The sequence below is a fragment of the Triturus cristatus genome, chromosome 2_2 (genome assembly GCF_964204655.1).
Source record: "Triturus cristatus chromosome 2_2, aTriCri1.1, whole genome shotgun sequence".
In the NCBI taxonomy this organism is placed as follows: domain Eukaryota; kingdom Metazoa; phylum Chordata; class Amphibia; order Caudata; family Salamandridae; genus Triturus; species Triturus cristatus.
The window spans coordinates 1,024,766,861-1,024,782,291 of NC_140582.1; the positions used below are offsets into that span (position 1 = coordinate 1,024,766,861).

Consider the following 15,431-nt stretch of genomic DNA (forward strand, 5'->3'; position numbering starts at 1 on the left):
ACATTTGGCTGTAGAATGTCGTTCATAAGTACACTGAAACCATTGACATGTCACACATAAGCAATCTGAAAAATTGGTAGCTTTATTTGACAGGTAGAAGCATTTGATTATAAGTATTAGGTAAGCCCTAAGCACACTTTGCTGCCCACCAGTCAGGGTACATAATATTTAAAAGTGGAACATGTGCTACATGTTCCACTTTCGGAACGACCTCTGTGTTACATCCTCCTGGATGTTACAACTCAAGACTTCCTGCATGAGAATGTTGGAGTCTCTGCCCTATGGCTTTTCTATTGCTTGCTGAAAACTTGCTATTTATAAAGTTGTTAAAAAAAGAGTCTAACACGTGGCACATTAAAAATGGCATGTTAGCCCATTGTGTGATGAGGCCCACACTGACACTGTTACAGGTCAGACTGTAACTGGCACATAGGAAAAGTCAAAGTGAAGATCATACACTTCAATCTTTAACGTTTGATCTGTACCAGCTACAGACTCTATTCAAAGGCTTATTTTTTTATATTTAATAAAAATGGAACCTAATGGTGAAGTTGGATTTTTATTATATATATTGGAAGTGTAACTTTTGGAAAGTTACCTTTACCCTGCGTGAAGCTGCTGGATGCTCACTTGCATTATTACTCCAGTCATTGCTCAGTCTGTACTTGGCCTGAATGAGGTGAAAAAGGTGCAAAAATTGATCCGTGAGCAGAAAAAATGGCCTTGGATTGGGCGGTGTTTTATGTTCACTTTAAAAAAGATCAGTTGAGGATAAATAAAAGATAACATTAAAATCAAAGTGCTTGCTGTGTCACAAGTCAATGTCAGGTGACAACTGTAAAGTTCAGTTCATACGTCTTTATTTCGACATTGCATCATAAAAGACAGTCTATAAAAGAAAATGTAATACATACACCATAGTTCATAAAAACTGTTTAAACAATTAAAACCATCTGTTTGTAATCATTAAAACATTTCATAAAAGATTATTAAACCTCAGTTCAAGACGTATTTACAACTTTGAGTTTATATACATATAGTTTAAAATTGTCAAGAAACATTAGACCTGTCTGGCTCTAATGATCCAAGCCCACCCTAAGAATTTCGCCACACCAATAATGATAACCTCTGCAGTATTAAATCTTAGTTCCCATAATGCATCTGCACAGCGCCTGGGATTCAGGCGTTTGCAGATAGGCTTTAGCCATTTACACCTTGGCACCAAGTAGGCAGGACAGGCAAAGAAAAAATGACCAACACTTTCCCTGTTTTCCTTGCACCATGGACAGTGTTCAATTGACTGGCATTGCCACTTTTTAGTAAAAGATCTCAGAGATAATGACCCCACTCTAAACTGATGATATAATTTTCTATCAAGACTCTTCGTAATTACATCCCAGTAATCCTCTATATGGGGATCCAGCTTGTGTACTAGGAACTGACCCGTTAATGTAAGCATGTCCGATTGTAAAACTAATTGCTGTTTAACAGTTGCCCAATATAGCATTTTGAAGTCTTTAGTAGAGGGAAAGGCATTAGTGTCCGGGTCAGACCACAATAAGCTAAGTCCCATATTATCCAAAATTGTCCTTACTTCTCTAAACCAGGGTATTTTTACATAACCCAAAATGGATCTTAAACCTTGAATTTCTTTAGCAAATATGGTAAGTTCTGGCGTAGTCCAAATACGTCTCCATAATGCTATCAACCGGTACCGTGCTTGTTCCTTAACTGTTTTACAACCCATATCCAACAATAAGGGTTTGATAGGTGTGGATTTGGGTAACCTAACCAAATTGCGTAGGAATTTATTTTGTATTCTATCCAGAGGAGTTAGATCCTTATATCCCCAGAGATCAGCACCATACAATATGGCAGAACTAATCCTTGCATTATATATTTTTAGGGCTGGCATGACCCTTTTAGTCAGCGATTTTCGCTGCTCCTGGATTAGGGTACCCGTAAGTCGAGCAAATTTTAAGCAAAGAGCATCCACCTGAGACTGCCAACGCAGATGAGGATCCAAAATCACCCCAAGATAGGTCATGACATCCACCTGTTCAAGCTCAACCTCAACCCCGTTCATACTAACATGGCTTTTTAATGGTCGAATTTTAGTTAGTACCATAAATTTAGTTTTGCTCACATTAACCTGCAGATCATTTAGTTTACAAAAATCCTCAAATCTATTAATCGCGGTCTGTAGACCCTTGCGAGTCTTAGAGAGGATTAGCATATCATCTGCAAATATCAGCAAGGGGAACTTAGTACCACCCAGGATTGGGGCATCAGTGGGGGTTTCAGAAAAAAAATGAACCACTTGATTAATAAATAATAAAAATAAAGTGGGTGCCAGAACACACCCTTGGCGAACTCCACGAGTTACAGGGAAACTATCCGTCACCTGGCCCTGTCTCCCCCACCTAACCCTAGCAAAGTTGCCCATATGACAACTGTAAAGGCTTTGTTGCCCTAGTCAGGCTGACTCCAAACCCAATAGGGGGAAAGGTACCCCAAAGACTAATTTTGACTGAATACAGACGTGGGAACTATTTCTTACTCTGGCCACACCTCTGCATGGACAACCAAGTTCTGCACAAGGGGAGAAGGCCTTCCTTATCTTGGATTTAGTGAATAAGGTGTACTCTTGGATTGTTTAATGGAGGGGGATTAGCCTTAGGAATGTTTACCCCATTGGTTATGGAAGAGCCAGGAGGCCCCCTTCCCACTATCTGGTCCCAGGCATAAATATGGCACCCTGGACACTTAATAGACCTGTGGAATAGCAAATGAGGGCTGGACCTGCTGTATGTGCTTTAAGAGGAGCCACAAATGACTGGACTTGCTCACCCATGCACCAAGGACAAAGAAGCAAACTTTAAGGGTCAGTTGCCATGCCTCCTGTATAGCTACAAGATGCCTTTCGCCTGAAGACTCCAGCTGACCAGTGGGAATTGCACTTAAAGTGGACTTTTCTGTTTGCCTCTGCCTAACACCATGAGAGTGTCTGAGTGCCTTTCCGTGAAGTCCTGTGGGGCTTTGGAAGTATAATGCTGTGGCTGTTTGGACACGGGAAGAAAGTTTGGGCACTTTTGGAAACTTTTCTTCCAAAGCTTAGAGTTTCAGTGGGAACCCCCACGAAATTATCCGACCAGCAGTTGCACAGCATCGGATTGAATTTCTGTTTTGTTCCACTCAAGGGCCCCTGCACCTCCAAAGAAATGATTGCCTGGTTCTGCATTGGGACTTAGAAACTTCTCCAAACTTTTTGATTTCCAGAGTTTCCCTGGGACCTAAGGGTGGGCCTTTCGCAAAATGTCGCAAAACGGCAAAAAATCTCCGCGAACACGCGAAATTTTGCGTGCTTGCAGAGATTTTGTGCTGATTAATGCATTACTGAATTTGACCTTCAACTCGGGCACCTGCTTTATTTATTTCTGTAAGTGCTTTCTGTTGAGGTTTAATTTTTGTGACAGGACCATCGTGCCAGAAGGAATCCTGCCCTGCATATTTATCCAAGAAGATGCCACTGTTTTGTGCAATACCTCTACTCAACTGGAGTACTTTCTACTGGCTAATCAGTAAGTGCTACCTCGGTGGGTAAATGTATAATGCTTTTCCTACACTACAGCTGCGTAAAGGGCCAGAAGAGTTGTCTCCAGCGACCATGTGTGTCTGTAACTTTTGCCACAGCGCCGATGGGCGCCGGGGTCCCGCAAGTGAGCTGTCCATCATAGTGGGGAAAGGGCGGGAAGACATTGCACACCACTGGTGTGTGGGTTGGGGCCAAATGGCAGGGCTTCTATGCAGTTCACATGCCTCTTGTTTATAAAGGGTCAGAGACCGACCAGCGCAGCAGATGAGGAGGCAGAACCTCCTGGTGTCAGGAACTACACGGGGATTGCGCTTGAGAAACTCATGGATGCACAGACCTCCATCAAGGATAACAGCTTATTGTTGATGGTAGAAATGGGGAGAAAGCACACCTGCCTAGCCTCCACCATGCTCACAAATCTTTTGTGCTGATTAATGCGATACTGAATTTGACCTTCAACTCGGGCACCTGCTTTATTTATATCTGTAAGTGCTTCCTGTTGAGGTTTAATTTTTGTGACAGAAGCATTGTGCCAGAAGGACTCCTGCCCTGCATATTTTACAAGAAGATGCCACCGTTTTGTGCAATACTCAACTGGAGTACTTTCTACTGGCTAATCAGTAAGTGCTACCTCGGTGGGTAAATGTATAGTGCTTTTCCTGCTCCACAGCTGCATAAAGGGCCAGAAGAGTTGTCTCCAGCGACCATGTGTGTCTGTAACTTTTGCCACAGCGCCGATGGGCACCGGGGTCCCTCGAGTGAGCTGTCCATCACAGTGGGGAAAGGGCGGGAAGACGTTGCACACCGCTGGTGTGTGGGCTGGGGCCAAACGGCACGGCTTCTATGCAGTTCACATGCCTCTTGTTTATGAAGGGTCAGAGACCGACCAGTGCAGCAGATGAGGAGACAGAACCTCCTGGTGTCAGAAACTACACGGGGATTGCGCTCGAGAAACTCATGGATGCACAGACCTCCATCAAGGATTACAGCAAATTGTTGACGGTAGATATGGGGAGAAAGCACACCTGCCTAGCCTCCACCAAATTCATGTTCCCCAAATTGGATCATTCTTGCTTTGGCATCATTTTGTTTGTAAAGTATTACTCCGTTTCTTTTTTTCAATTTGGTTTGAGACTTTTATTGCTTGCTGTTTTGACTTTATTACTGTTTGGTACTGCATACAGACTTTATATATTGTCGAAAGTCAAGCCTGTCTGCTCTGTACCATAGCTATTAGGGGGTTCAGATCAGGTAAATTTAGTGACTTTGAGGGTTCACCCTGACAAGATGTCCTGAAGGTGGGCAGTCACCTACTCCTAATAATGATCTACTTCTTGCTAAGAGTTTCTCAAATTGCCTGTCGCTGTGCCATTGTGTTGGGTGTCTACATGTTCATCCAAACTGTAGCTTCTGAGCAGAATGCAGAGCTATTGTCGCATGTGTGAATTCTACTTAGCATTTTGTAGGAGGGAGGTAAATGGTGTTGAAATACTGAAAGTGTCAAACCAAGGAAAGGAAATGCTTTATAAATTGGTGTGAGGATAGGGAGAACGTGAACGTGTGTTTGTGTTTGTGTTTCCGTGGGAGCGAGAGAGCACAAGCTTGATCACAATGAAGGGGGTAATGCAAGGCCGTTCATGCAGAAAGAGAGCATAATAACAGTGGTGAGGAGGAACAATGTAACATGTGATATGTAAATAGAGAATTTCAGAAAGCTGTCAAGAGAAAATGAGTCATTCTTTAAGAAAAGGCCTTCACTTGAGGCATCAGCTATCATCAAATGTATCTTCTGTTTAACATCCTGATTGCTTCAACCCAGTCTGTACTACAGAGGTCTAAATGCTGGATCCTGCTGGGATGAGGCCGAGTATCCAGCTAAGACAGTGTTGATGGTGAAGCTCTGCTAGAGCAGATGCAGCCCACAGGTTGGGCAATAGGCAGCCCTAGATGGCTGCAGCCCTGAGCGGACCAAAGGTAGATGCATTCCTGAGGGATCCTATGTGACTGGCAGTTGTATCCACCGCCATGCCAAATGTATTTGAGAGTTGCAAGCCAAGGCACCAGGTTCCCTCTAAGTCACTCTTGTGCATTTTCTTCTCCCACAGCACCCCACAGCCATTGAGGATGTGCTGGACCTTGCTCTTTCCTGGGCAGGCTGTATATCCGCCAAGCCAGGGAGTCTCCTCCTGTCTCTCAGCTTGTAGTCAGGCTTCTAGGGACTTTAGGGTAGGTGCACATGTCCTTCATCAGAAAATCTTGACTTAGGTGATGTCACCTCATCTCTGGGAGAGTGGCTGTCAGGCCACTATTGATTAAATCTTGATTGAAGAAGTCCTGTGAGTACTCAATAGAGCACTCCTGCCATGGTGATAACGCAACTTTGGGATGTGTATCTCTGATCAAAAGTTGTAGAATCTGTTTGGGGTGGTGTTTCTTTCATGTCATTTCCTGGCTCTAATCCAGACACAGCCTATGTGTAGAGTGAGGATTCTTACCATAGGTATCTGTGGGGCTGTCTCTATCCTGGAGCATCTATACCACAGTTGCAAATAGAGCAACTGGGGAAAGACAAAATTGCAGGACTCACCTCACAACTTCCTCACCTTTCACAGCAAAGTCTACAGTCCCACCCGTCACTCCTACAATCCACCAAATGGTAGTGTTCAGGAAGACTTATCAGCAGTTAATTGCTAATTAAAAGGTAATAGAATTTCCAAAGGTAGCCCTGTCCACATTCCTCACTGTAGTCCTCCAATCTCTCCTCTAGCTACAGGAATAAAATAAATATATATTTCCACTGAATGAGAGCACAGTCCTCACCCTCCATCTTGTGCTAGGCCAGGCGAGAAGCATCCAAAATAAATCCCACTGGCCTCTATTACTTTGGTTCCTGCAGACCATCAATGTATTACATTTGCTACACACAGAAACTCTCTCAACACATGCTATAGATGTCAGTACAAGGATCTGAACATTCAGACAGAGCCAGAACTTTACAGATATGGGCCAGTAGGCCTCAAACATTGTCACAGATAGACAGGCTACTCTTAACATTTCTTTTGTGTGCTCCCAGTAGAGTTGTGCTTTGTTGTGTTGTGTTTTTCCAACTTACTTGAACACATAGATGATGTAAAAACATTACTGATACAACCCTGTAGTTTACAGGGCATCTAGGAGGAGGTTTGTCTCTACCAAGAAATAGAATGCTTGTAGAAATGATAGCTAGATGTAGCACAGTAAAAAGGATATAAGTCTATTACATACAGTTCTGTAATTTGATTTGTGCAGGGGGTGGTAATTAATCATCAATATTCAGAACTCTACTCAAAATCATAGTAGACATACAATTAACAGAGACTTCACTTTCCAAGCAATTGTGTGATTTAGCGTAAAATGCATGAATTCTTTTTTCTACATCACTAAATTTAAAATTGTTAATGTTTATTTATTTTTTGCTGATAATACTGGGGAATATCATTTGAACTTCGAACACAGAGAGACAGAAAGCATTGTTTCTAGATTGTGCAATGTTTCAAAATACAATAGAAAATAATTTCTACATGTTCTTGAAATTTAAATATATTCAAATGAAATGAAAGTAAAGCTAAATATTTTGTTTAATATCGTCTTTTCACAGTGGAACCAGAATTCAGATACATTGGCAACATGCATGGAAATGAAGTAGTTGGAAAAGAACTGCTGACATACCTAGCACAGTATTTATGTTCAGAATATCTACTCGGAAATCAAAGGATTCAGACTTTGATTAACAACACTAGAATTCACTTTCTCCCATCCATGAACCCTGATGGATATGAACTTGCAGCAGAAGAGGTAAACATGTCTCACAGAAAGTTATTATTCAGTCTCCTAAGTTAATTGTATTCGTTAAAAATGGAACACGTTTTTACCACAAAACATATGAACGAAATACCTGTCTAACACCAACACTTTAATTTTCAGAAAGCAGGATTTTTAAAGTATAAATTACAGTAAAATTCAAATCCTGTAATAAGTGCATATTTTCCTAATGCTTCTTCTAAAATCCTGCTTCAACCTGTAGATATGTACAATGGTAGAATGTGAGTAGTAGAAATGGATATGTTTCATCCACCTAAAAATATTTCCCTGGAAGTAACATCACTCATACCACATGACCAGGAAGTGATGGTACCAATGGAACCTAACCTGAAAGTGACACCACCCAAGTACATTGAGCCAGAAGTGATATCAACCTTGTCCCTGTCACCCTGAAATTATATTAACCAAGAACACTTCTCTGTAAGTGATCTTACTCATGAGCTCTGGCCTGGAAGCCCAACTCAGAAATGATCACACCCATAAACCCTGATCCATGAATCAATACATGGAATGGACCTTGCCTATGATCCCATGCCCAGAATTCCCACCCACTCCAGGGTCAGTGGGTGATGTCATTTCTTGGTAAAGGACACATGGCTGATGTCTTTCTGGGGTCAGGTATGTGAGTGACACCACTTTGGGACAGGGTCCATGGGTGACATCACTTCTGGATCAGGTGCACATTGGTGATGTCACTTCCTGGTTACTATGTGTGGATTATGTCACTTCTGGGGCATGGTATAGGGGTGGCATGACTTCTGGGTCAGGGTGGATGGGTAATGTGACTTTTGAAACAGACATCTACATTTTGTAAAAGCAGCATAGTCACCTGCAACACTGAGCAAACTACATCCCCTTTTTCATTTGGTAGAGATATCTATTTATACTACTAATATGTAAATCTATGGAGGTTTAAGTATTACCCAAATAACCAGTGCATGTTCTAGAACTATGCAATTAAAATAGTGTCCCTCAGCTCCTCAACACATTCTGTTTTCTGTAACTATTTTTACATGGACTGATCATTCACATTACTGTTTTATACAATACAACTTACAATTGGAATGCTTCTGTCACAATAATATTCTCTTTGTAAAGTGCTCTGCAAACCTCAAGAATAATTGTGATAAAAGAGGGTTTGAAAAATTAAACGAGCAGAGCTCTGTTTTTAAAGTCTGCGGTGAAAATGGACCTGTTGAGTGAACTTTGGTGAGTGAGTTATTCTCTTGGAAAGAGACTTGCTTTCTCCACAAGCCCTATAGGAAGCGTTTTAAGAGAAGACCAGCTATAGTGAATGCACAAATAGATTATCAATGGTAGACAGATATAATCATCCTTCACAATCTTTTAATTTTATCACCATCTTTTATATTGGCACTGTTTGTAGGCGTCTTTTATGGTGAAAACATTGTATTTCTTCATAACAATGTCAGGATTTCTTTCCTGTAGGAGTGAAATGCTTTAGAATCAACTTTGCAGGGAGCTTCATACCAAAGGGATGCATAATGGTCTACATCACACCCTGGTCAAATTAATTTCTGTGGTCAGGGTTCGGGGATAATTTCATATCCTAGTCACATGACCTTCAGGTGTCAGTTTTCATGGGCAACTTAACCTGATCACATGGCCTCCTGGAGACAGGTTCGTCGGTGAGCCACACCCTGGCAACATAGTTTTCCAGGGTCAGTGTCTGTGGGTGACATCACAATCTTGTTAATGATCTTGTAGAGGGCAATGTTTGTGGGTGACAGCACATCCTGGTCACATTGGGCCTGATTACCAGTCTGGCGATCTGAGAACCACCAGACTCATGGTGACGCAGCGGTGGCAGTCTTGCGACCGCCACATTGGTGACACGGTGGTACAGAGGTATCTATATGTTTGGCGAGATTTCCACTCTCCCAAGCATATAGTGACTTTCATCACCACCACTGATTTTATGGAAGTCTTTCCTCCAGGAAAATAACAGCAGTGAGGAAAGAAATGGGGCCCTGCAGGGCCCCCTTGTGCCAAATGCCTTGTGGATGCACACTGGGGGCGGGACAACATGTGCCCTCCTATGTGCATGCACAGAAGTTCCATGCCATGCTCGAACTTCCTGTGACATCTACGGTAACATCAGAGCAAAGGCCTGCCAATACCTAGAAAAGTAATTATTGGGCGGGCGGTCCTCATGAGTGCTTGGTAGTGTGGCGGCGGGGTAGTCCCGCCTCCGCACAGTCAAACTTGTAATCAGGCTCATGACTTTTGGGGTTAATGTTAGTGGCTGACATCACATTCTGGTCATATGACCTTTTGGGGACAGGGTTGGTGGTGACATTACATCTAAGTGTGGACATTGGGACCCAAGAATTCCTAACTCCTTAATTGGCGTCATCACTCACTTTTAGGGCTGATCGAAGACATCTTTTTTCTATTTGAACAATTCAAACATATTTATTCAATATCAAAGTATTGAGACAACCAAGATCAACAGGTCACTCACACTAGGTCTAGGAGGCATTGCATAATAATGTCTTGTTTATTTTAACTTGCGTCATTGCCTCTTGACAGTCTGAACCATACTCATGCTACTTGCTGGGTGATTTATGTTTGACAAGCGAGAAACAATCAAAGTTCTTTAAAATAATAACATTCAATCACCTCCTTAGGTAAAAGTCCTTGTTTTATCAGTATAAATGCCTTTCAGAGTCACTTAAGTAAACCTTAATGCAGATAAAGTTATGGGACTGTTAGACCTGGCACCATTGGCGTGGGTCTTCCCTGCATTTTTGTGCCTTTGCCTCCTGTGTTTTTCCTGTGTGTTTGACTCCGTTTTGCCCAGTCTAGATGCTTTGGGCACTTTGCCACTGCTGTTCAGTGCCAAAGTGCAATTGCTCCCTTTGTAAATTATTGTTATGGATTGGTGTTTCAATGATTTACTGGTCAGTCCATAGTACAGTGCACTGTGTTTGCCCAGGGCCTATAAATCAAATGTTGCTAGTGGACTAGCAGCAATGATTGTGCCACTCACAGAAGCAGCCTCTAAATGTAACTCTTGACTGCCATTGCAGAGTCTGTGTGCAGTCTGGTACTTCCATGTACCCACTTGCTAGGCCCTAACCTTCCCTTTCCTTACATGTCAGTCACCACTAAGGTAGGCACAAGGTACCCCTGTGGGTATGGTGCAATGTATATGAAAGGTAGGACATGCCCTGGTGAGCGTGGCATGTCCTGACAGTGAATTTCTGCTAATTTCGTTTTTCACTATTGCAAGGCTACCTGTTCCCATAGGATAGAATGGGGAGGTTGTTTATAACATCTTATAAACACAACTGCCCCTGGGAACAAAGTAGTGAAATAAAGTTTAGTATGCCTGAACTCAGAATGTTAAAGTGCATCTTTTAGTCAGGATGATGTTTACATTCTGTGTTTAAAAATACCACTTTTAGAAAGTAGGTATTTTCTTGTTCAGCCATCCAGTGGGCCTCTGCTAGGTTTGTGTATTGCATGTCTGGCTTTTGGATGACAGGGGCTGACGAGGAGCAGTGGCTCCAGAGAGCCTGATGCGTCAGGGCTGGGCTGGATAGACCCGGGCTGCATTTAGGGTTTGGGGCGGAGATTTCCTTTCACCTGAATGGACCTGGTCTGCCAAGGGGAATGCTGTCTCCGCCTCCTGCCAGGAAGCTGCACCAGAGAGGACAGAACTGGATTTGACTGAGCACAGGACTTCTCTGCCACCAGAGAACAAAGGCTTTTGTGATATAAATATTGGGGCAGAGAACTTTAGATCCCTTCTGGGAAATCAAGAAGAACCTTTGCCAAGGAGAAGAGCTGGAGAAGCTGAGGAGGAATACTGCCCCTGTGCTGGTTGCTGTCTGGGTTTGGCCTGCAGTGGCTACTTGCTACCAAGGAAAGGAGAAGGACTTTGCTATTTGCTGTGTCCCCTGCTTGAGGAAGATCTCCAAGTGCTTGAAATAGAGCTTGCCTCCTGTTCTGAAGTCTCAGGGAGACAAAGACTCCATTTCTTCTGTCTTTTTTACATCTGGAACTGCTGTTTCAGCTGTCACAGAAGGAAATTGTAACACCGACACCGGTGAGCGACGCCGTAACCTACACTGAAGCCACGGACGCCGCTCATGAAGAGCACGACGCACCGTCCCGACTTGCACTGTTGGCCCAACGCCTGCTGACGCTGTGCCACATCGACTCCGAAGTTGTCACCGGGGCCACTGCCTGCACCAGAGCTGAGAACACCACTAGTGATGTCCACGATGCACTGTCTCAACTCGCACCGTAGCCCCGACTTCACCGACGTGGGTGCTTCATCAATGCGGAGCTGATATTTGATGTGGGTAGCTCCGGAATCCATTGACACCGCACCATCGTAAGGAATCCATGCCTCACTGCCACCGTGACGTCACCTCCCTGACACAGTAAGAAACTGACTACTCATCTCCCCTGCATCGCAGTAAAGAACTGAGGCTTTACCTCCCCAGAGCTCGTAAGGAATCGATGCCGCCCAGCGTCAATGAAGCATCACCTCGCAGACACCGTGCACTGTCTTTGCTTTCATCGTTTCCAAGGTACTGTTCTTTAGGGGTCTGCTTGACTACGCTCCTGATGCAGCGCACTTTGCAGTTGGCACTGTAGTTTGGGATTTTCATCTTTCACAATGTCGTAATAACTGCAGGTGAAGTTATTTGTTGCTACAAACTTTATTTGAGTGAATAGCTTTTCTTTAAGGATATCTTCAGAACTGTATTGTGGATTTTTGTTGTTTGGTATTGTTTTGGTTTAGATAAAGATTACTTATTTTTCTAAACTGGTGTGGTGTCCAGTTGTAGTGTTTTCACTGTATTACTGTATGTGTTCACAAATGCTTTACACATTGCCTCTGAGATAAGCCTGTCTGCTCGTGCCAAGCTACCAAGGGGGTGAGCAGGGGTAATTTTTCAAGAGTGTATCCACCTTACCCTGACTAGAAGCAAGGATCCCCATTTAGACAAAGGTACCTACCTCTGACAACAAGAGACCACCACTTCTAGCAGGGAGAAAACGTCAAAATCACCAACATTTTCAAGCCACAGTAGATGTGCAGCCTAACCTACTCCAGCTGTTATCTGCTAGTGACCTCACACATTTCATCATGATGAAACAGAAAACCTACCGTCAATGATCTTACTCATATCATAAAATGACTCACCAGAGACTTCACAAAATGTTGTCTTTATGTGGAACTTACAGTATAACTTGTATAATGTTGTGTTGACTTTGATTTAACTAGATTCTTGTCCCCACATTATAATCCACAATAACTCGTTTATTCGTAATGCAGTTGAACAGCTTGTTCCTAATAATTTGTTTTCTTAAGTGATATATGAGTTTATGCTGTGTGGAATATTTGATCTGTTTTTGTGCTGCTGCTTTGCAGGGCGCTGGGTACAATGGATGGACAAATGGAAGACAAAATGCTCAGAATCTTGATCTGAACCGAAACTTTCCAGACTTGACTTCAGAAGTGCACAAAATAATGAGGATGCGAGGGGCTCGTGTGGACCATCTTCCCATCCCAGAAATATACTGGGAGGGCAAGGTAAGCCGTTTAAATGTCCCTAAAAACCCAGCAGGTGTCATAGTCAGGCCAGCTTCCCTGGAGTGTGTAATTACAAGGGCCACGACTCTTCCTAAATATGAGAATGCTCGGCGTGCCAAGCAGTCACCACTCATGGGACATATGTTCTTCAACAGCCAGGGCAGGTGTCTTAACCGTCCTGAGATGGCCGGGAAGGATCTTTTGATGTCTCTAAGGCCCCGATTACAACTATGCCAGAAACTTTAAACCTTTGGAGAAACGTATGTTTGTTTAGAAGTTGGAATTATGAACTGTTAGGATTTTACAGCACTCGGGGCATATCATCAAGAAACGGCATTAAAATTATCGCCACTTTAGCGACAGAAAACTGCCGCTAAAGCGGCGATAATGGGCTTGATAATATGCCGCAGAGAATTCCAATAGAAGCCCATGTTGAAACCAGAACATGGGCTTCTGTGGGAATTCTCTGCGGCATATTATCAAGCCCATTATCGACGCTTTAGCGGCAGTTTTTTGCCGCTAAAGCGGCGATAATTTTAACGCCGTGCTTGATAATATGCCCCTCGGTTATACCGAGATCAATCAAATACATATCAGCTGGTCAAACCTGAGGATGTTTACCAAGAGAAAATGTTCATACAATTCCAGGACTGGTGGATTTTGATGAAGTGCCAACATCTCTGTGATATGGTTCCTTTTTAAACAAAATGCACTCGTAATACCACACCCTATAAATACTGAACCCAGAGGTGCTAAAATTGAGAGGATGTGCTAAATATTGCATCCCCCACAAAGGCACTCATAACCCGGGCATTATGCTTAACTAAAGTTACAGTGCAGGGTTCAAATGAAAATACAATATGGATTGAGTGTACACACGACTTTTAATAACGTCTTCTGTGCATATATATAAGATGTATTTACAGTATAAAGATTTAAGTTCCAACGGCACATTGAGTCAGTAGTAAATATCCTTTTGAAGAGGGAGCATGGAACACAAACAGAGCAGCTGTACACAGATTAAAGTACTAACTTCAGGGGCACTGGCTAAATTCCATGCATGCGGATACACATCTGCAATGATCATAAAGCTCTAATAATAGGGAACCTCTGATCACAGCTAGTGGCAAAATAATGAAGAATGTATATAGTTTTCTTAGTTTGTACGAGGCCACTGCTTGCAAAGCTCTACCGATATGGAGTCTGCTGTCAGCTGGATCATAAACCTTCCCACCCAAGTCAACAAAGGTGATCAGTCAGCTGGGTGCTTGTGAACACCGAATAAATATAGCAAACAGCAAACACTACAACAGCAACAGTAGAATGGGCATCTGCGTGATGAGGAGACATGGCTTTGGTGTTTACGTGTGTACTCATGCAAGATCACGCAGGTCCCTTGTCCAGCTCTACTGTGATTGGCAATGTTTTAGGAAGCAATTCCTCTGATTGATTGATTGAGATCTCTGTAGGCACAGGGCGTCTTGGTGCTGACTGGCTGATTCCACAATGGAGCAGCAGCACAGTAGAAAAGAAAGACTTCAAAAGTCCTTTCCTTTGTCCTAGCCAGGATGAAGTGGGCAGCACTCAAAATCTAAGCTGTGGATACAAAACCTCAACAAGGATCCCTGCAGTCCAAGGTCTAGGAAAAGTTCAAGGAGCTGGTGGGAAGCTGGAGGGAAGGTTCTGGCTTGATTCACTAAGTTGTACAGTTTGCAGCAGACCAATGCTTAATCACAGCAATTCATCATTACAATGCAGAGGTGTCAGCCAATCGAACTAGTGTAAGTTTACCCTTCTTAGAGAGGACACTGGATATCTGTAGACTCATACCATCTGGAGGTGCTCGATCAACCCTCAAGTCTAATGTCTGGTGGAAAGCTGTGTGCATTCCTGTTGCACACTTAAAACAAAGGAAGACCAGGGAGGAGAAGTGGGGTGTGTGGTTATCCTCAGTGGGCAGCACTAATCCTACATCTTGCAAGCACCATTCTTTACAAGCATGTATGCCCTTTGTCACAATTAGTACTGAATAAATCAATGAACTACGTCAGTGATAACTTCATACAATATTTACAAAACTAACATTTAAAACAAATACATAAATGGTCACGGAAGAGGAGACTATAGCTCCTGCACGCCAGTGGACATCATTTGGCATAAGGAGGCCAGCGGAGAACTCCCCTTGGTCCAGCCAGGCAGCTCAGAAATAATAATCCAGTGCCCCCACCCAGAGATTGGCCAGACAGGGTTCAGAGGGCCACTTCCTAGAGACTAGGGCTTTGGATATAATGGATACTGGGCTTATTTATGGTTTACAAAGGAGTTTCCTTGAGAAGCAGCAGATCTCCAATTTAGAAGATCCTATGGACCCTGAGATTTACAATCGCTATCAAAAATGAA

The 15,431-nt window shown here is 43.1% G+C and overlaps 1 protein-coding gene across 1 annotated transcript in view; it reads left to right on the top strand.

The window, feature by feature from the left end:
- Positions 1-15,431, top strand: part of CPZ (carboxypeptidase Z) — a 297,018-nt gene that overhangs the window by 222,878 nt on the left and 58,709 nt on the right. Inside the window, exons 5-6 of the mRNA XM_085642486.1 lie at positions 7,233-7,429; positions 12,870-13,031. Coding sequence (XP_085498612.1) covers positions 7,233-7,429; positions 12,870-13,031 — 359 coding nt within the window. The remainder of the gene's footprint in view (positions 1-7,232; positions 7,430-12,869; positions 13,032-15,431) is intronic.